The 23,540-nt window shown below is 26.5% G+C and overlaps 1 protein-coding gene, 1 long non-coding RNA gene and 1 pseudogene across 3 annotated transcripts; 1 reads left to right on the forward strand and 2 right to left on the reverse strand.

The window, feature by feature from the left end:
- Window positions 1-361: 361 nt before the first annotated feature.
- LOC113557206 lies at window positions 362-4,279 on the reverse strand. Of its 2 annotated transcripts, XR_003405578.1 has the most exons (4): window positions 4,102-4,279; window positions 2,650-2,787; window positions 1,586-2,537; window positions 362-539 (listed from the first exon to the last, which is right to left on the reverse strand). It is a non-coding gene; the product is annotated as an uncharacterized LOC113557206 (long non-coding RNA). The 2 variants fall into 2 exon arrangements; XR_003405577.1 differs by lacking the exon at window positions 362-539 and having other exon boundaries at window positions 627-2,537; window positions 4,102-4,253.
- Window positions 4,280-7,970: 3,691 nt separating this feature from the next.
- LOC113559204 lies at window positions 7,971-8,477 on the reverse strand (annotated as a pseudogene).
- Window positions 8,478-14,481: 6,004 nt separating this feature from the next.
- On the forward strand, window positions 14,482-22,849 carry LOC113558731. The gene is made up of 8 exons (XM_026964256.1): window positions 14,482-14,639; window positions 17,136-17,306; window positions 18,350-18,552; window positions 18,905-19,049; window positions 20,097-20,422; window positions 20,488-20,613; window positions 22,413-22,478; window positions 22,548-22,849. The coding sequence occupies exons 1-8, from the start codon at window positions 14,561-14,563 to the stop codon at window positions 22,719-22,721; spliced, it is 1,290 nt and encodes a 429-aa protein (XP_026820057.1). The 5' UTR covers window positions 14,482-14,560; the 3' UTR covers window positions 22,722-22,849.
- The last annotated feature ends 691 nt before the right edge of the window (window positions 22,850-23,540 follow it).

Here is a 23,540-nt window from a genome sequence, read left to right on the forward strand (position 1 = left end):
ATTAGCATTGATTATAAATTATATTTATTATCAATGGTATTAGGTACTGTGTTCTTTGTCAGAAAATAATATTTCTACATTTATTATACATTATAATGTTGAGGAATGTTTTTTTGAAATTTTAATGATAATAATAAAATCTTTCATCTCACTAAAATGTAATAATAGTTTCTTATTTTTAAAGTTTATAGACAATATTTAGTTCTATAAAATTATAACATTTGATATGCCACATCTAAGTTATTAATAAACGCTTAATCTAGGATTAATTTTTTAATCTAGTCCTATAAAAATGAACAATACAAAGTTTTCAAATTATTAAATAAACTTCATTTACTTTTATTCTTTATTTAAAAAGTAAAATTGAAATACATAATCATTTTACTCTCGATAATTTTTGGTTTGCTTTAAAATTAAATTCAGTTTCATTAATTCCTAGAACTTTACTATATTATATTAGTTGTTGTTGATGCATCCAATTCCAATCATCCAGTATATTTTACAATCTAGTTACTGAATTAAAAATCTTTTTAAAATACCTAAAAATATAAATTTTATTAAAATTTTTTAATATATAACAATACAATTATAATTTAAATGTAAAATATCCCATAAAATAATATAATATAATATTCTAACATGAATTTATTTAAACAAATTACTAAAAGATTTCTAATCACTAAAATCTAACGTTGAAATTAATAATGTAATTCATTCATAGAAATAATTGAAAATGCTGCATTATTTATTTCTAGAATCTACCCTAGCCATTAAGAAAAAAAACATTCTCATCATATCTATTAAGTATTAAAAATGCTTTAAACAAAAACAACATTATTGACAAAGAACAAGAATGCCAAGTGAAAAAAAAATATTTAATAAACTACCTAATACTCTTTAGAATTTTAGTCTATTGTAAAACTATTCTCACATTAGGAAATATAGATAATTTTCTTGCTATCTCCAAACAAAAAAAAAACTAATCTTAGAAATTTATATCTAGAAAAAACTTCTGACTACACACCAATACATAACATTATCAAGCCATGAAGGCATATAAGGCCACGATGACACTTGATAAACCATTATTTTCCGATATTTTTTTCTCCCAACCCTTATGAAATTATAAAAAAGCATCTGGGGATAATAATATGATAAGAACCCTTCCAAAAAAGCAATATTAATTTTAACACAATTTTATAACATTACTCTGAGACTTGTATTTTCCCTTATTCTGGAAGAAATCAAACATAATTTCAATTTCAAAATCAAAATCAAACAAATCTTCTACATTATATTTCTCTATATCTATGCAATTACTTCCAACATTATCCAAAATATTGAAAAAAATCGTTCTTAAAAGATTCTATTCTATTCAAATAAAAAATAATATGATTGTATCAAGCACAGTGGTCTAATATACTCACTAAGATTTTGTCTGCACATTATTATCTAATCAATCAATCTTTTAAGTATTATGTAGTGACCCTCATTTAAATAAAATCCTATTAATGATGGAATTTCTAAAAATATCCTTGCATGTATAGCATTTATACTTTAGATATCCCACTCAACGGCACCATACCTCTTCACACTTTTTCAGATGATACTGGTATAATTGTTCTTAATCCAAATTCTGAACCAACATTTTTTCAACTTTAAAATCATCATAATCAACTAACTGTGCTGCACGGCATAGTAGACGGTGGATGGGAATTTGGAAAACCAATCAGAAACTGACTGCGTGTAATGAACTAAATGCAAAATCGACGGCTATCTGGTTATGCGCTTAATGTGAAGCAAGTTCATCACTCATCAGCCTAAATTATTAGGAATACATTGAATTTATCAAATAGTTAATGTCTATTTATCATTTAAGTACATAATATTTGTACCGTATATTGTTATTATTATTAATTCTTCAGTTAAGTCAATTCAGACAGCATAAAACAACGTGAATATATTAATATAGCATATAAATAGGCAATAGCTTAGATTAAATATAAACATTTTGAAAATTACTACATGATTTATTTTGAATATCAATGAATATTTTCTCTCATAATTTTGTTTTTAAGTTTATTAATTTAGTTTTTTCTGCAAGGGCGTATTTGAGTTGTGACCATGGGGAGAGGGGGAATTAATTTTTCTTCTATACAAACTAAAAATAATTTACAGTTGATTACCTAAATAGGCATAAAATTCTTATTATGTTTAGTTTGATATCATTAAGATTTATGATTTTTATCAAACGGAAAATTTTTTAAATAAATTATTAATTAATGTATTATATAGAAAAAATTACAGCGATGAGGGAGTGAATTCCCTCTTCATGCCCCTCAATTACGCTCTTGTTCTCTTGGATAAACTTTATAATTGTGTTACTTAATACACAAATTTTTATCTTAAAATGTAGTCAATAATTGAGTTCCATAACAAATCCAGAAAGCGCTAAAATCTGTACCTGGATAAAATATCAATAATGGCAAATGTTTAATAATCACCAATTTTCCAGATTATTACTTAATTATTGGTTCCTATAAACAGAAAAATAATAACAATAGTACAATATATTATACCAGGGATGGGCAAAAGGCAGCCCACATACCATTTTACGATTTTATAAAATAAAATAAAATAAACACATACTGTAAAACTTCACCATCTGAAATGTTCTAAACCTTTTTATCATACTTTCTTCAGAACTGCTAGATTATTATTATCCGGATATCAAACTGGACCTTGATGACTACCAACTACAAGCTAGTCAGTAGCAAATTGACCTGTCTAAAAAAATTAATAATCATGAAATCAATATTATCTAGTCATAAAAAATGTTTTTAAATACTAAATATTTCTTTTTGTCTTTTTGTTAATCTATTTTTAATTTTATCTCATAATTAATTAACATGTACATACAAAATAGACAATAGTTAGAGGGTGTGTGAGGATATCTACTATCCACTTTTTAGAAGAAATAAGCATATATATTTTTTTAATTAGCTTTCAGTTCAAAAATAAAGTAAGCATAATAGTATTTATATAAAATATGGTATTTATATTTTTAATAAATTAAGTTAATTTTTTATAATAATTTAGTTTTTTGAGAAATGAGAAAACTTGTTTGAATTGTTCAGTAGAACCATCCAAGTATTAGGAAAATAATGTATTGATAAATTAAAAAAAAAATCCTCAACAAATAGTAAGTATAGTACATAATCATCATAAACATAAAACTCGTTTTTTTTATAATACCTAGTGTATTTTAAAATTATTATTTTTAATTTCCTAAATTATTTTAAAACCAAAGTAGTATCATTACTAAAATATTTACTAATTATAAAATTAATAAGAATGACTAATAAATTCATTTAAAATAGTTTTTGTAGGAACCTAATCATGCTAACAATAAAAATATGGTAACTGGATGTTGCAATCGCAATAAATTATATAGCACTAAAATTTATGATATTATAGGACACTCGATTGTCCATAATTATAGGTAGGTACCTACTATTTACATTATATCAAGTTATTAATAAAAATAATTTAAAATTGAAATGTTTATTAAATATTTTATGAATAAACTAACCAAATCATAGAAATTTAATTTCCAAAAATAATACAATCACTAAATTATAATAATTATTATGACAAAAAAACAAGTTTTAATTTTAAACATATAAGTATAATATGACACATTAATATATATTTTCTCACTATTAATTCAACATAAATATATCATCCTCAATTTCCATAGCCCTATGCCCCTATAGATAATATTATATGATATATAAAAAATAATTTCAAGTAGTTATTTTAGATAACTCATTTTTGAAAGAGGTAAAACAATAAACACTTCTGTCAGCTCATTTTAAAATAAGAAACATACATTTTGTATTCATTGGCCATTGCACAAAGTGTGGAATTTCTAACAAATTATCATTAATTAAAATATCTTTGACTGTATTGTATAACAACTAAGAAAATTAAGTACTTGTTATGTTCTCAATCATCTGTGATCTTTTCTCTTATTGTGCACCCTCCCAAAATATTAGTCTAATTGCGACTATACGCAGTGGCTAGTTATTTAATACTTACATATTATTTGTTATATTTACCAACAATTTCACACGTCAGACCTGAAACGCTTGAATCTGAAACCCATGACTGAAACTGTTTGTTATCAATCATCACATCCTACCACTTGATAATGATAGTACAGATAATATGTGATGATAGTGTAGGCACACCACGGTAACCACTATAGCGTGTAGCATATGTCATAAAGCTATAAAACATTAAAACATTAATAATATATTCTATGGCTATAGACCACATACTATCCATTAACTTGTTAATAAGTCAATGATATATGAATTATAGTTTCTATTGCTATGGACGCTGTGGAGTGTAGTGTACTACATGACAAAATAGATCTATTTTTTCATGGTGTACTAGTGTGTACTCTTAGATAGTTAGATCATAATATTATGAATTTATGATCTAAGTGTGTACTGATCAATTATTAACATTAATATTACCTAGTATGTTATACACAGATATATTTAAATATATTTTTTTATAATAGTATTGTAATTGTTATTTATTGTAGCATAGTAATTTTTCTAATAATTCTAGTAATTAAATAAGATTAATTTATTATAAGATACCTATTTGAGGTTACATTTAATATGACTAATATGAGTAGTATACTATACATATTTATGTACCTATCTACCTATATTGTATACTATAAATAAAGTTTTTTTTTTACCAATTGTATTACAGAATTAACTATATCAAAATAATGCATAACGCAGTAGTTACTAGTTAGAAAAACAAGGGCAAATATTAAAGTTATCCAATATCCACTCATGCATAAAATTAAAACCTGTATATAATTTTATTTTTATTATAGACGTCGCTAAAGTTATACATGATAATATTCAATGAGTATTGTTACTATTATGCTAACATTTTCACAGATATTAACTCTTTCAATTTTCAAAGGGTAAATTCGATTGATGAATTGATCAGATCAATTTGATATATACATAGATGATTATTATTTTTTTCTATACTGTTTGCAATTTTTAATATATTTACATTTAACTGTATTAATTTAATCCTTTTTTTTAATTTGACCAAATAAACAGCTCTGTTACAAATTTTTACCTAAATTATGAGAATAAAGTAAAATATTTTTGGATATCGATAGTGTTGTATGTTGAGGATAATAATAATTAATATGATTGTGTAGATAAATATGAAGTATGTAAATATACGGATGACACAGTAAGAAAATATATATCAGCAAGTAAGCAATTAATACAGGAAAGGTCAGTGGGCAGTGAGGTCATAAGCAGAAAATAAAAATGTTTTACCAGAAAATACATCATCCAAAGTTAAAAATCAAAAAATTTGATTGTACAAAATGTGAAGAGTGATGATAGACAGAAAAAAATAAAAAAAACATTCACTACATGTCTACATTGTAAAATCGATACATTCATCGCACACCGCTCAAAAGTATCTTAAAGACTAAAGTTGGTTTGGAAAAGTTGTTTTCGTGTAACTTCATAACAAATTAAAATATTTTTCCATAAGCTATATTACCTAACTGATTGGATGAATATAGTTGACAAAATAGGAATAAGGTAAATCGATTTTGGTATAAAACACAGACGAGATCAATTATTATTATTAGATATTATTCAAGCGGTTCGAGGGTAGCTATTTTATTTATTTTAATTTGATTAAAAAAACATTAATCGCAATAACTTAAAAAATTCCACTGAATTCATGCTACTTTTTGAGTTATCAATATCCCAACTTAAGTTATTAATTACGAACTACTTTTGTTTACAAAAGTCAGGTTTAAATTTAAAAAAAAAATGTTTTTACGTATAATGTGCAGTTGTATAAAAACACCCTTGATATTTATTTCACAAACAGCTCTAATGTAAACATTATGCATCTAAACAATTTAATTAAAAACAAAAACAATTGTTATTAATATGTAATTTAAATTAATTTATTTTAAAAATCTTATAAGGTATATCGTATATGATTTACTCGAAAAACAATTAGTATAACCCCCCGGATATAGGTCTATAGTTTTCTATATCAAATTTGTTTTTGTACGGTTTTGGGATGGGGACTATATTTGCTTTACGCCATTTGTTTGGAAAGATACCTTGGGCCCATATGAGATTGTATATTTGGAGGAGGGTTTTCATTCCGTAAATAGTATTATTTTTGAAAATTTCCAAAGGACTGGAAAATATGACAGTCTTAAAATTGCATTGAATATATAAGTTATAAGCATTATAAATTTTTTAGGGAGACATCGAATAACTTCTGCTGTGATTAAGTCAAAGTCAGGAGATTTTTTAATAACTTGGTTGACTTCGTTTGGGGTGAAATATTTTACAGGCGGACTGATTAGAGATGATAGGTTTAAATAGGTGTTTACCTCATCTATGTGTTCATCTATGTATATCATGATGCTGTTTAAAGTTTCATAAAGACGGGTTTAAAAACTTCAGCCTTGTTATTATCTGAGAAGGCAAATGAAGTATAGGTTTTTCTTAGAGTGGCTGAGGGGGATTTATGTTGAATTAGTTTTTTTTTCCCTATATGCTGCTACCTAAAGAGAAGAGCGTAGACAGTTTATGTTCGTACGTGTAGGATTTATTTTTAGTCAATCAATTTTTTATTGAATTTGCTAATTTATTATATGCAGTTTTATGCGTAGGTAATCATGTTATTTACGTTTTTCGATTATTAGTGAGTGTACCTGTTCAGAGAGAAAAGGGTATTTATGTGCTGAGTTTTTGGTGGTGTTTAAGCTGTTTGACATAGAAGCCGTAGATTGAATAAGTGTTATTAAATTGTTGACGATTGCATAATCAATTTCATGATCAGATTTTAAACTTATTTTTAGGTTAATTTTTTGGTTATGATATTATTCAATTTAAGAGGATCAGTATTCAATCAATTTCAAAAAAAGTTTTGGTCTATTAGTTCATGTTTGCGGTATCGCATCGATATTGAGAATAACGAATGAATGGCCGGAGTTTAGATCCAAAATATTATTAATTCAGCAGTAGAAGTCGCTAGAAATTTTTATAACGAAAATGTTTAGAATGTTAGATTTTTTGCTGACTGAAGTTGGCCATTACGTTGGCCAGGTGATGTAAGTATTTTATCTTGCTATTTTTATATTGTTGAAATTGTAAAGTAAATTACCACGAGGGTTGGTGACTCGACCACTCCAGTTTTGGTGTTTTTTATTATAATCACCATCAATAAAAAAAATTATTGGCTGTTGAGTCAAAAAAATCACCGAGGTTATTGTACAGTGAGTTCCGCTTAATATGATCACATTGGTTCAGATAATTTTGATTCTATTAACCGGGTGATTTCATAAAACATTTTTTTTTTATTGATAAGTTTATATTTATATTTAGGTTTAAAATTAAATTAAAACAAAATAAAGAAAATTTAATTTTAATATTAGCCTGAAATTAAAATCCATATTCAGTTAATATTAATATAATATTATAATATACATGATTTTTAATTATTTAAAATTAAATAAATAACAATGTATGTACATATTGTACATTGTATCTTTAACTTTTGAAACAACTGAAAAGTATCGTTTTGATATATTTTTGAATAACTCCTTTTAACTTTTTCAAAACAATTCTTTTTTTTTTTTTAGTGAAAGTTTGATATACCATTAAAACGATAAGAATGTTCTTAAAAATGATTCAATTATCCGGTACTACAAATTTTGTTAGGTGCTCTTCTGTGAATGTCACGAGGGACGTGATAAAAATAAACACTAGTTTTCATTCATAACTGATTAAATAATTTTATTAAACATATTATTAACAAATTATAATTTTATAGTTGAAAGTAAAAAAAAAAATACTGCTTTAATAATGAAAAACTAATAATTAATGAGATATTTGAGGCTGCTTATTTTTGGAAAGTTTGGCAATATCTGGTTCAATTTGAGACAACTGGATAGGGAGATCAGGTTCTACATTAAGGCGGTTGCGGTATTTGGTTTTAGTAGCCGTATAGGCCGAAAATCCTGCCTCGCATAAATAAGTGGTAGCAAAGGGTAGGAGTATTGTTATTGCTTTTTTACTCAAATTACCAAAACTTGTATTTTTAAAATTTAACCAAAATTGAACGTAATAATTGCTTCTGAAAGTGGATTTCAATGTCAAATCTGAAGTAATATCGATCAAACTCTCATATTCAATTGAAGACAAATATGAGGGTTTTTCACAAACCGAAAGTAGATTCAGTATCCATTCATGGTCTTTCAAAAACACTTTTCAATCTGTAGGAAAATATTGATCAAATAAATTTTTTAGCTGATTGAGATGTTCAGAAATCTCGTCGATAATGCTAATAGGAGCCTGTTCTTCATTTTTCTCCAAAAAAGCCTGCATTATTGGAAAACACTCCAACTCTCTTTTAGAAATGCACTCAGCCCAATAATGGAGTTTTCTTTTAAATACACGTACTTTGTGGCTCGCATTAAAAATGATGAAAGTTCTACCTAATAAGGAAAGACTTAAGTCGTTAATTTTGTTAAAAATGTCTGCCAAGTACGATAGTTGACAAAGCCAAGTAACGTCATTCATTGTTTCAGCTAAAGTTGCGTTGTTGTCCATTAAAATTGAAGAAACTTTAGTCCGCAATTCCATTAACTGTGTTAACACTTTACCGCGAGATAGCCACCTGATTTCTGTATGAAACAGTTACGTACTAGGAAGACTTCCCATATCGTCACACAAGATTTTAAAATGTCTGGATTTCAGAAGTCGTGACTTGATGAAGTTGACTACTTTTATGGCTTCATCTATTACGTTTTTTAGACAATGAGGTATTTTTTTCATTGCTAGAGCATGCCTATGAAGTATGCAGTGGCTACTAGTAGTTTCTTTTGATTTTCCTTTTATTTTAACGATTGCTTCAGCTGTGGCACCTATCATGGCCCTAGCACTATCAGTACACACATCTAAACAATTTGTCCATGGAATCTCATTTTCTATGAAAAATCATACAATAAACCGAAAATTTGAACTCCTGTTGTGTTTAATAGTAGGGGTCTACAAAATACAAGATCTTCCTCAAAAGATTTTATGTTTACGTAACGAACGAACACCAATAACACAGCAAGACCATCAATATCAGTAGATTCGTTCATTTGTAGTGAGAATTTGTTGTATTTAATACGAGAGACAAATGTTTCTGCTATGTTGATAGCCAAATCGTCAATTCGTCGTGCCACAGTATTATTTGATAACGGAATTATGGACAAATGTTTGGCAGATTTAGCATACAAGTTGCTATATCAATGACACATGGTTTTATAAGGGTCTCCGTAGTGGTATGAGCTTCGCATTTTTAGGCTACACGGTAACTTACCATGTAAGAAGCTTTCAATGTGTTTTTCACTATCGGTTTGAACGTGCGTTTTGATTTTTTTTTTAACAGCCAATAATTCAGAACGCCTCCGTTTGAAAAAATCGAGTGGTTTCCCTTCATGATCAGAATGAACTTTTTCATAATGACGACGTAATTTCCCGGGAATACATAGAGCTGTTAGGAAATACTTTTGAACAAATTACGCACTGTGACTGGTCATCGTTTGTTTTTATGAAACCCATCTCCAAATAACTCTCGTCGTATTTGCGTTTTTTGGACGTTCTCGGCAAAGACATTCCCGTACTTGGCAGTATTACACTACTCGTGCCTTGAATAGTAAAACTATTATTATGAACTCTGTTTTCATCGATTATGCTTCCTTTTTTTTTAGAACAAGACGACTCTGTAGCAGGCGTCTTATTAATTGATCCAATTTTCAACCAACGGTCCAGGTTTTTTTAAAAGAAAAACAAACTGATGTGCAGAAAAAATTAGTTCTTAACATTTAACAATAATACGTCTTAACGCGTAAAATGTCTTTCACTGACTGAAAGTAGAGTAAGTTTCGTATAATAACAGTTACAATAATACCTATACCACTGTTAAGATTACATTTTAACGTCACCAATTCGAAGAAGTCGTGCGTTATACACGCAGATAACATTGTTGAAAGTTATCTGTACTTATGTGGTCATTTTTATCTATTATTGAATTATTCGACACATATTAGGAACACTACATTTAATAATAGAGATACAGATAGTATGCTAAGTAGTTTTGAATATAAAACAATTTTCTGTCTTTTCAACTACAATAAATTGTAAATTTTTAATATATAATTTAATAATTTTTTTTCATTATCGGATGAGCCATGGTGTCACTTAAATGAGCTCGCGGTGCACAGGTTGGGAACCGCTGCAATAAACGGTTGATTCTATAAACTAGTAATCACATTAAGCGGAGCTCACTATAATTAAATGGTGTCTAGGAAGACTATAGATTGCGGCGATAACAACTGGAATTATTAATTATAATTGAGAAAGCACACGAGTGGATATGATTTTGAGAGTAATTGGTGACAATGTAAAATTTGAGATTTGATTTAATGAGTATGGCTGCTCCACCACGAGCTGTGCTATCTGGATGGTTGGATTTGAGTAGACTATAACCGGAAATAGATATGAAAGAATATTTTTTGAAATGAGTTTTGGAGATTAAAACTATGTCTTTGCGTTTATTAAATAATACACTATCGTTGATTGACGAGATTTTTTAGACCATTTGCATTAAATAATTTAATTGATAATGAATTATTAGCGTACGAATTATTCATTTTTTTTTATTAAGAAGTGAAGAAATTACTTGGGTTAGAAGAGTGATCAACGAATTGACGAGTGATTTGAGTTCGTCTATAAAGGAAGATATGGTTGCAGTCAGTTTAGTAGAAGAAGTAGGAGTAGAAAGAGAAGATTGTAATGGTTGGCTAGAAATAGTTTGAGCATATGTTTTAAGGGGTCAGCTACGTTTTTTTCTGGCAAGGTTGGTAATGGATGGCAAGATTCTATATTACAATTATTTACGTTATGCGTTATAATTCATATTGACGAACTTATAATGTTATAATTCAGATTTTATAAGACTAATTGGCGTTGACAGATGTAATTTGCGAATTACAACTAGGACCGATTTGTCTTGCTGAAGTTAGTAGGTGTACTATTGTGATTTTTCTCCTTTTAAGTACCGTATTAGTGACCTGTATACGTCTGGTGTGGGAGGTTAAATTTTTAATCTGTAGATGATTTATAGACAACATTTTCAATTCCGATTAATTTAATAAGAATACTGTGCATAGTAACGGAAAATCCCCAATGTCACTTACGAAAAACCAGTAGATGAGGTTTAATCGGTGGGTAATTTGTAATATTTGTATTATCTATCTGCGTGTTGGTGGTAGTATTTGTGATACTGTCTCTGAGCCGATTTTTGTTCAGACCATTCATTTGATTTCAATCCTTATCACCGTCTGAAGCGAGAATTTCAAAATTTTTTAACTTCTCACTATTACAAAAATGTAATTTTAATTCTTATTAACCGCAAAAATAAAATAATGTAAGCTCTATACACCCAATTGTTATAACTTTTTAGTTTGCTACAGTTTCTTATGTTTAATTTATTTTTATACAATGCATCATCAAGTTATAAATAATAATGAAAATATGAATTTATTAAATGATTTTCAGGCCTTGGAATATCATCATGTAGTTATGCTGGTGATCTCAAACAAGTATGTGATTTACCAAATGTCAGTATTAAAGATATACCAGAAACGTGCACAGATGTAATTATTAATGAATTTATTTATGGATTTAACATACAATGTTAATGAGGACGTATATGGAGATGATAATTCATATGGTAATATTACTAAAATCAATATGTTATTTGTATATATAAATTCATAATTTAATATATTTTAATACTAATGAATAAAAATTATATTAAATATAGTATATAATTTAAAATAAATAAATTATAATCTAAATTATATATTTATAACTTCATTGATTTAAATATATTTGAGCTTTAAATACAAAATATTGATTTCACAAAATCAATGAATGATTAATTATGATGCAAATAATATAAAATTAGTGTTAAATATAAACTCAAATAAAAATCTCCATCACAAGGTATATTTCTTTATAGAGAAATTTAAAATGTTTGTATTTTTTATTATTTATTTTAATTATGTATCTATATTAAATTTGATTTGCTAAATAAAATTATTACAGCCAACAAATTACGAAGTAAAATGTTCAAAATTAAAATTATCGTTACGTATTCTATCACTAGTCACTACCGCTTTAAATATTTCCATAGGTTATAATCCTATATTTATATTGGACAATAATAAGCCACATTCTTCTACAAACTTTTCAAAATTTGCCATCAAAAGTTATAGCTTTTAGGCTTTATTAAGCCAATTTTATATTATTACAATATAACAATATTATATATATAAATAAAAACAAACATTTAGTAATTACTAAATACTAAATAATATATTATATATATATATAATTTTACTAATATTTAATAATTTTATTAAATATTTATTTTTGAAATTTTCTAATATAATAAAATTGATTAAATTTAATAAACAAAATGTGAACAATCTTAAATAATATTATCATAGCATAAATCAAGACCGTAAATGAAAATTAAAAATTATTTTAGTAAAACAATACAAAATGATTAAATATGAGGTGATGCATATCGTCCAAAAATTGTTTAGCTATATCTTCTAAGATCTGTTTAATAAAGCACATTCTTTTGTGATATTAGCATTCTTACCATTAAAACCATCTAGAATAGCATTAAACGAAGGGTATGGTCCACACTTACAAACATTTTGAGTATCATCTATTTTTATAATATTGACTATAAATCCTGCTCCATTGTCTTTGGCAAATTCACCCTAAAAAATTATTTATTTTAAATAGTTAGGTAAATAAATCAAATATTTTTATTTATTAAATAATATAACTTTTGCATTAAACGAGTCTAAAGTTTCATAACACCAAGAAATTGAATCAGTTGAATTTAAACAAATCTATAAAAACGTTTAGTTATACAAAATTAATACATTTAAAATGCAAAAAGTTTTCGGTTAAATCGTCTAGTTCTTTATTGTGTTTCATTTTTCAAACTGGTACTTCACGTCTGCACATTTCATATGAGAACACATATTCTTAATATACTATAGTGCCTACAACATTCTTTCTTATATTGTTTTATGTTTGAAACTGTTTTCTCGATCGTACAATTGCTAAATAGTAAATTTTTTATTCGGCAGGACCAAGTCTGAATTGATCAGTACAATCATTAACGTTCACTACAGAAATGCTGTAGAAATCTACGGACGGATCTATTATTGTGAAATTCCACCCTATTTAAAAAATTTTAAATAAGTATTATATTTTTAATAACGATAAGTCATACAACTAATATCTGTGAAAAAAAAAATCATTACACTTCATTGGTTGATAGGATTACCGTAGGTGGTGATGATAATGTTATTGGTGATGTGGCGTCATAAAGAGGCCTTTTATGTAGTTTATTATAAGCAAGGTGTAATGGTTCTCGGTTTTTATGAATTTGATTTGGGAACAGAGGCTGGAGAATTTCGTTGATCTGATAATCTTCTGTTATCTCTTCCATTATTGGAGGGGATGTGAATGTAAGATTGGGGTTTTTATTGTAGGGGTGTGCATGTCCGTATCTTGGGTGTCGATGTCTGCGAGGAAGTGTACGGAAGGTTGCGTAGTGTTAGAGTTGTGGCGGGGGATTTACACACGTGATTCTGTCATCGATTAAGAATACACTGAAATCGGTCTGGTTGTGAAGTAGTGATAAACATCTTGGGAGATTTGGTACGTCTTCATGTTTAATAAAATATTGACGACGGAAGCTTAATATGTGCTCATATTTCTCGATATTGATACCAGCTTTGAGATAAGCAATTTCAGAAACTGGAGCATAATTGGTATTTTGAAGCGCGTCGATTAGAACCTGGTTGGGGAAAGAGGGACATACATTTGAAATGACCATCCTCTTGGAAGAATTTATGAGTCAACGTATTTGTATTAGCTGATCATTAATTGTAATGATTTATAAGTAGTTTATTTTTATTTATTTTAATTTGATGCAAAAAACATTAATGGAGAACAATTAAAAAATTCCACTTAATTTATGCCGTTTTTGAGTCATAAATATTCTAACTATAGTTATTAATTACGAACTACTGTTTACAAAAAGTCAGGTTTATACAAAAAAATAAAATGGTTATACCTGTAATATTTATTTATGTATGCTCAATTGTTTTAAAACACACTTCACATGTATTTTACAAACAGCTTGAATGTAAATATTAAACATCAATGAAATTTATATTATTTAATGAAAAACAAATGAATGTCAACATATATAACATACATTAGTTTATTATAAAAACATTTTTATACAGTTTACTCAAATAAAAACTAATAACTCCGGCGATACTTACTACAAGTTCTACATCGTATCATATATAAATAAAAAAATGTTCTCTTACGATTATTTAATTTTACTTAGTAATATTTTAATTGTAGCAGTACCCGTACACTCTCAAAGCAAACCAAGTAAGATTTTATTTTAAAAATAAATTTGAATTTTTACTCAATTACTGTTCCTGTGTAAATTTATTAAATTCTCCTTTAGTCACATCGCGGTGCGTCACATGCGTTCTTAAATATTATATTAGTGCATTTAAATCCTTATATGATATAGTTACCAGATTAAAAATCAATAAAATATATAGCATCAATTAGTACATTGTTATTTTCTCTTTTAAAAATAACACAATAATTTGTTAGAAATGTTTTGAATTTAATGTGACAAGATAGTTTGTGATTGCTTTATATACCATACAAACTAAAATGAAATCTCAGTACTTTTTTTGTACCATCGTTCTGGAGATCTCAAAAAAATTTCTTCGTCCAAAATCTCCAAATACAAAAACTGTTATATTGTCAAATTGAAATAAATATAATTTTTTTTTAGTTCATATAGGTAGCTAATATGAATCTACTATGGGATTAAATCTATCATCAAAATCGATGCCGAAGTTTTGATCAATCCCTCTTGCCATTATCCTAATTTTATATTATTCAACAACAGAGCTCGACGATGCATATACACTTAGCTTTCAAAATGTAGGTTCCCTACAAAACCCACAACACTATGGTCCATAACACTATTGTTTTTAATTGATTAAATATAAGCAAACAAAACTTTTTTTCGATATTTACATTGCAAATATCTTTAATGTAAACATAATATACACCAATAAAATTTATATTATTTAATTAAAAACAAATAAATGCCGGAATATGTAACATAAATTAGATTAGGCGAATAGGTGATATCGTAATTTCGTATTAAATTTTCAACCTTTTTGATCGGTGATATATTTTATAACTCGTAAAATATACTTTTAAAATGTCTTCGTGCAACAAAATAACAAATATTATTTGAGACTTTGAGTACATTATACAATTATTGCGTTTATATATTAGTAACTAAATATAGTTTCTCTTTGCCACTTAACGAAATGAGCCTCTAGTGAAAACGAACACAAATTAAAATAATTTACAGTAAATAATTTCATTTACGTTGGATTTCCATAGCTTATTTGTACTAATCTATGGTTATACATTCAACAAATATCTATATCGTGAAAATTTGAACACTTATCAAAAGTTGAAATTCGAATGTTTGTAGGAATAAAATAAAAACACTATAATGTTTTGATTTTTGACTTTAGCCTCTCTTTGAAAAGGAAAATTCATCTAGTCGTTACTTTGGTGGAATAAATTTCCAGTTTTTCAAATGTGTCAGGAAAGACCCTGAAAAAATAACGTAAAAACGGGAATTTTTACGTATAACCATTTTGATTTTGCTGTAACTCAAAAACGCATAAATGTAAATATTCGAAATTTTCACCAAATGTTTATATTAGCGTTATAAATTCAAAAATATTTAGAATTTTTTAAAACTATTTATACACAAATGAAATTTTCGTTTTTTCAATAATTGTTTTCGTGAAATGTCGATAAAAAAAATTTGGCTTTGCAAAGAATCTTTAAAATGTTATACAAAGTTTATTATAAGTTGTACTTATCGTAGTAAAAAAAAATCAAAAATTGTTAGTTATAATATTTGTTTTATAAACATTTAAAATTCAAATGTTTACAAAATATATCAAAATCGCTAAAATTTGCAAGGGATTTTGAAGTTGAAAATTCATAAAATTTTTGTGATTTATACCTATTGTTAAAAAACCCAATACAAGGTGATCCATAAGTTTTCCTTCAAATAACTATAAAAAAAATTCCAGCATCAATATAGAAAAAATTTTATGAGTGTATGAAATTTAATTTTTTACGAAATCGTGTAAAATAAAGATATATTACAAATTAAATATTGGTAATAATACAATATATCCTACTAATTATCACTGTCTAACAAATCATCTCCATTCAGAATCATTTTTCGTATACAATGATACCTGTCATTGCATTCAAATTTAACATATCCATTATAGTGACGAGTGACCTACCCACTATCCATCTCTACCATACAGCAGAGCGATACTGACACATTTTTAGTTGAATTTTTGTTTTTCTCGATTTCTAATTTTAATATTTACTTTTTAAAACAATTTACAGAGTTACCGATTTAACGTGTAACGTCAAATTTTACTAATATTTTTAGAGTTGCAATTGGGTCGGGAAAACCTAAAATGAACGAATTGCTCTTTGTTTAACTTATATACCATAATACATAAAAAGAATAACGAATATCAGTTGACAATCGGAAAGATAATTAGTATACTATTGTCACTTTTTACATAATATTATAGGTTCTTATTAAACAAGAACATATTTTTAAATTCTTACTAACACAAAAATGTAATTTTTATTTTTATTAACCGCGAAAATAAAATAATGTAAAGTTTTTCACATGATTGTTATAACTTTTTAGATTTTCAAAGTCTTTTATGTTTAATTTATTTTTAAAAATTCAAAACATGTTATAAATGAAATGAAAATTTGAATTTATTCATTGGTTTTCAGGCCTTGGAATATCATCATGTTATTATGTTGGTGATGTCTATGTAGATTGTGGTTCACAGAATGTCAGTATTGCGGAAATACCAAAGGAGTGCACGGCTATAATTGTTGATGGAATTGATATGACTGAAAAAAACAAAGTCAAATCACCTGGCGAAGAAAAACAATTTCCAGGTAATATTACTAAAACGATTATTTAATTTGTATGTATTAATCCATAATTTAATATTAATAAATAACAATCATATTGAATATTATTATAATATATTAATATAATATTTAAAATTTACATAAATAATAATTAAAATTCTATATTTATAACTTTATTTATCAAAATTTTAAATACACTCGAGTTGTAAATAAAAAATATTGAATTCACAAGATCAATTTATAATTAATTACCATGCATACTATGTACATTTTTAATAGGAACTCAATCAAAACTCTCCGTCACAAGGTATAATTGTATATAGGGAAGATGCAAGTCTTTATATTTTTTTATTATTTATTTTAATGATGTATATATATTTTATTTGATTCGCTAAATAAAATTATTACAGCCAATGAATTACATAGTAAAATGTTAATAATTAAAATTATTGTTAAGTATCCTATAACTAGTCGCTACCGCTTTAAATATCTCCTATAAACCTATGTTTATATTAGATAATTTTGAACAATATTTTTCAACAAACATTTGAAAATTTTCCATCAAGGATTATAGTCATTATCCTTTTTTAAGCCATTCAATAGCTTAAGTGGTTATGGCAAAGCACTGTTTATACGTTATTATCAATTTATTAAATATCTAAAAATTAATTAAATTCAAAATTTGCAGTACTAGCTTTTGTATAATACCATAGGCACGCAGTTAATGGTTAACCAGATTTAAACAACTTGATGTATAGTCACTGAATTAAACTCTAAGGCAGTGCTCACAAACTAAGTTCTATAGACCTCCGTTTTGAAAGTTACCAAAATGGTCGCGGTCCCTAACAGTAAATGATTAGTGATATACAGAATAATTTCCATTACTCAAATAATCTTTAATAAATCTACTACGAGGATAAGGATACGTACAAAAAGTATTCAAGGTTCGCCAGTTGGTGACCCTTGCTCTAGAATATAGAATATAAATAATAGAATAAAAATAATTAAAACTAAACGTTTGAATATAACATGTAAATGTAATTATATAATTTATAATTTATATATAGCTGACTTAGACTTAATATTGAAAAGTTCTAAGAATGTATTTATATTTTACGGACACCATACTGAAGAAGAATGGGCTCAAGTACTTAACACTGAAAATGATCATAAAGAAAAAAAATTAAACGAAGAAATGAAAGCCTTAAAAACTTATTTGGACCAGCATCCGGGGATAAAAGGTCTAATTATTAAAAATTTAGAATTTGATGTAAGGACAAATTTATTATTATAAAACAGAATTATATTATATTTATTCTATCATCGAGGTCAAAATAATGAAAAGAATATAATTCATTTATTTTAAATACTTTCGATATTTATAGCCAATACAGTGAAAACTTTGTAACTAACAACTTAAAATTTTTTATATATTTATTGAATTTAATTTGAATTTATTTGACACATTTAGCTTGTGTTAATTTCGTATACTTTATTTTTCATTATTTATATTTATAATATAAAATGATTAGGACCACTTCACTTTTCCAAATTATTAAAATGTATAATAGTTCATATAATTATTTAACAATATTTTAATAATACCTATTTTGTTATTAAAGGCAAACTCCACCAATGTTTCAAACTACTCGGAAAATTTAAAAGTTTATCTTGATGCGATGAGATCGAATTTTCCTAATATGTCTATTGGCCTTTTTTTGGGAGGAAAATTTGTAGTAGATCAGTATAACAACCCAAAATTAACTTGTGAGTATATTATGTATTATCTTTTTCCATGTAGCTATGTTTAATGTTTATGTATTAACAATAATCTGAAAAGTATTGATATTTTCAGAAACGAGTTGTATTTTTTGTTATACTCGTATATACTTATTCTTACTGATCGATAGAATATTGTTACAATAGAATGATAAATTATATTAGTTATTTTTCAAGGAATTTTCTTTTATAGTGATGTCAAATTTCTTAAGATTGCAGTTGTAATAACAAAATCGACTTTGTTTGTATAATGTTCACGGCTAATATATTGATGTTGGTTGATCATTATTTCTAAAAACATTATGTTATAATCATCAATATATGTACACCTATAGTGGTGTTATATAGTTCTTCTAATTCGGTTATCAGTAAATTTAGTTAAATTTTAAATATAATATGAAATAAAAACCATTTACCTTAGGTATAATTATATAGTTAAGTCATATTTTTTTAAAACGTATAATGAAAACCTGATAAAATACAAAAAGAAAGAACCATATTATCATAGTTTTTTAGTTTCTCCAAAAGCAAAGTAGGCAACATAAGACTTTTAGGGACACTAGCAATTTCATTTCAAACCTGCTTCTGAATCTAGAGTGCCTTTAAAATTTTACAGAAGGATGTGGTAAATCATTCCTAATAGGTAATAGAAGATTTTTGGTTAAGCAAGGTATTAAGTAATATTATCTCAACTTAATTCGTAATTTTATGGGTCGATAAGTATCAATATTTTCAAATAAATAAGCACTAGAATAAATTATAAAAAAAAAATAGCTAAAAACATAAATAAAGCTAAAGTTGATTTTTTTGGTAACGCAACTGCATTTTTAAGAGATTTTTGATTTACATGAAAAAGTAGTACGTAAAGAAAAAAATATTATTAATATAATTTTTAATAACCATTTTATTAAAATATCAATCTTTAAAAAATAACAAAGAATTGTACGGGCTAATATAATTTTTTTTTTTCACAGATATTAGTTGTATGACTTATCGTTATTAAAAATATAATATTTATTTAAAAATTTTAAATAGGGTTGAATTTCACAATAATAGATCCGTCAGTAGATTTCTACATCATTTCTGTAGTGACCTTTAATGAATGTACTGATCAATTCAGACTTCTTGGAACCGCACCAATAGGAAAACTTCCTTCAATAACTAGTACAGGTGTATCACAATCAAATGTGTCAAAAATAAGTTCAACGAATTCAACAAGCACAGGTTCAACGAATTCATCAAGCACAGGTTCAACGAATTCATCAAGCACAGGTTCAACAAATTCATCAAGCACAGGTTCAACGAATTCATCAAGTACAGGTTCAACGAATTTAACGATGCCAGATACAAACTACACATTGGTATTGAACATTATAATTAACAAAGTTTGCTGAGTTGGATCTTCTAAATAATTGTATTTTTCCAGAGTAATTTAGTAGGTATTTTAGAGGACATATTTGTGCCACCAAATAAAACATATTATATGTATAGATTGGGCCCATTGAGCAATGATAATTCAACTAAAGCAATGTGTGAAACGACTGTTACCAAGGTATACAGATTCAACATCAATTAATAAATGACTTATGATTAGTTAATAATTACAGTTATTAATACATACATTACGTTATGCGCAACAAACTGTTAACTACTATGAACGAACTACCATAAATTTATAATACTTAACCTATCAAATAATATTACGGGTTATCATCGTGATTAAAATACTAAAATAAATAACGAATTAAAAGATCATACAACAGTTTCGTTGTTCATTTTCGCACTTAGACTGTAGATACGATACCCGTTTTTAAAGTATTATTATTTTTATTGGAATTAATGTATTAATCTAACAATTTTGGTATGAAGTCGTAATCGCATTTTTTTTATATTACTTATGTATAAAACATTAAAATTATAACATTTTACGCTTAGTTCCAAGTTGTGCTAGCTAATAATATTAGAACGAATTATTTAGACCTATTATATATTTTGCTTAAAAGTATGAATATCTGTATTTTTTCGTTCGTTTATTACAATATGCTATTTTTTAATCAAGTCACAAGTAAATAATTAGTTAACATTTAAAAAGGGTAAGAAAGTGGGTACGCTCTGCTGTATAGTAGAAATGGAGAGCAGCTCACTTTAATGGATATGTTAAATTTGAATGCAAAGAATGGTATCATTGTATACGAAAGAGGATTCTGAACGGAAATGATTTGTTAGTCTATGATTTATTATATTATTAGCTATATTCAAATTGTATGTATCGTTTTTTTACGCGATTTCGTAAAAAAATAAATTTCATACGCTCATAAGATTTCTTCTATATAGAAGCTAGAATTTTCTTTTACATTTATCTGAAGCAAGACTTATGGAAAACGAGTAGGTCCCTGTTGATTGCATTATGCTAGTAGCATTTTATCGCGACAACTCCAAGGCCGATGGGTATGCTATAACGATGTCATATGTGATATATATTATGCATATAATAATCTGCGCCGTTTTGGTCAATTTATCTGTGTTTCTGTTTCATCGTATTATTGTATTATTATAAATATTATAATGAAAACGCCAGTGATCGTATCGCCCGTTTACCTACAACCGGGACAGCAGTGTCGTGATCATAGTCATTTTTAATATTATTTCAAACGTATCGAAACGAAATATAATCAAGTGTATAATATGATATGATAGAATAAAATAGAATATATATATATATATATATATATAATATTGTTATATTGTAATAATATAAAATTGGCTGCGGTCAACATAAATTGGTAGCAGAGCGTAGTTGTAGTGGTTTCATTATAATTAATTTCGGTATATTTCAAGTTTCATGTTATTATCGGACGAGCAAATAAAGGAGCTGGGTATTACTACTCAAAAGCATGATGATGGTCACAAAAAAAAAAAAAAAAAATCACACGTCATTGTAACATCAATATATCCATCACTCCGTTCAGAATCTAAAAACATTCGTAACTCGTTAAAAAAATTAAGTATTATAAAACCCAAACATTAATAGCCGGATAATGTCGTGATTTTTGTGTTTGATATTGTTAATTGATTTTAATATTGAACATTATTAGCTGAAATTGGTCCTGCCGAATAAAAAATTTACTATTTAGCAATTGTACGATCGAGAAAACAGGTTCAGACATAAAACAATATAAGAAAGAATGTTGTAGGCACTATAGTATATTAAGAATATGTGTTCTCATATGAAATGTGCAGACGTGAAGTACCAGTTTGAAAAATGAAACACAATAAAGAACTAGACGATTTAACCGAAAACTTTTTTGCATTTTAAATGTATTAATTTTGTATAACTAAACGTTTTTATAGATTTGTTTAAATTCAACTGATTCAAGTTCTTGGTGTTACGAAACTATAGACTCGTTTAATGCAAAAGTAATATTATTTAATTAATAAAAATATTTGATATATTTACCTAACTATTTAAAATAAATAATTTTTTAGGGTGAATTTGCCAAAGACAATGGAGCAGGATTTGTAGTTAATTCTATAAAAATAGATGATCCTAAAAATGTTTGTAAGTGTGGACCATACCCTTCGTTTAACGCTATTCTAGATGGTTTTAATGGTAATAAATCTAATATCACAAAAGAATGTGCTTTATCAAACAGATCTTAGAAGATATAGCTAAACAATTTTTGGACGATATGCATCACCTCATATTTAATCATTTTGTATTGTTTTACTAAAATAATTTTTAATTTTCATTTACGGTCTTGATTTATGCTATGATAATATTATTTAAGATTGTTCACATTTTGTTTATTAAATTTAATCAATTTTATTATATTAGAAAATTTCAAAAATAAATATTTAATAATTTACTAAATGTTTGTTTTTATTGATTCTCTTATAATACAATATAGTTTAAGATAATGTACGATTATTTTAACAGAGATTGCTACCAATATATTAATTACCTCAAAAACTACTAGAAATTATACTTTTATCAGATACCAACTGTAAATTGTATTATGGAGGCTGGAGGTATATCATCCACATCTTAGTATTCTCCGATTTCAAAAAAAAAAAAATAATAATAGCCCAATGTATTAGTATTTTAATTGTAGCTATTATAATGTGTTTATCAAATTTATAAATATGAAATTAATTTTTTCAAATCACTCTGAACATTATATTCAACAATACGTTTTGAGATTTCTTTTTAAACCAAGTTTTCAGTATATCTAGCAACTTATTGACTTTCACTGAATCGTTTAAGGATATTTTGGATACCCCGAATGAAATTGTTTTTTTAAGCATATGCCATAATAAAGGTAATGATTGTTGGTCCAAGTGACTTTCTCGATGACTTGTTCAAAAATCTGGTATAATTATAGACATCAGGTATAAAAATTTTATAAAAAACCATACATTGATATAAATATTTTATCTTTTTTTAATATGAAAATAGTTAAACTAATTGTAGTACTAGTT

Source organism: Rhopalosiphum maidis, chromosome 3, assembly GCF_003676215.2.
Source record: "Rhopalosiphum maidis isolate BTI-1 chromosome 3, ASM367621v3, whole genome shotgun sequence".
Classification (NCBI taxonomy): domain Eukaryota; kingdom Metazoa; phylum Arthropoda; class Insecta; order Hemiptera; family Aphididae; genus Rhopalosiphum; species Rhopalosiphum maidis.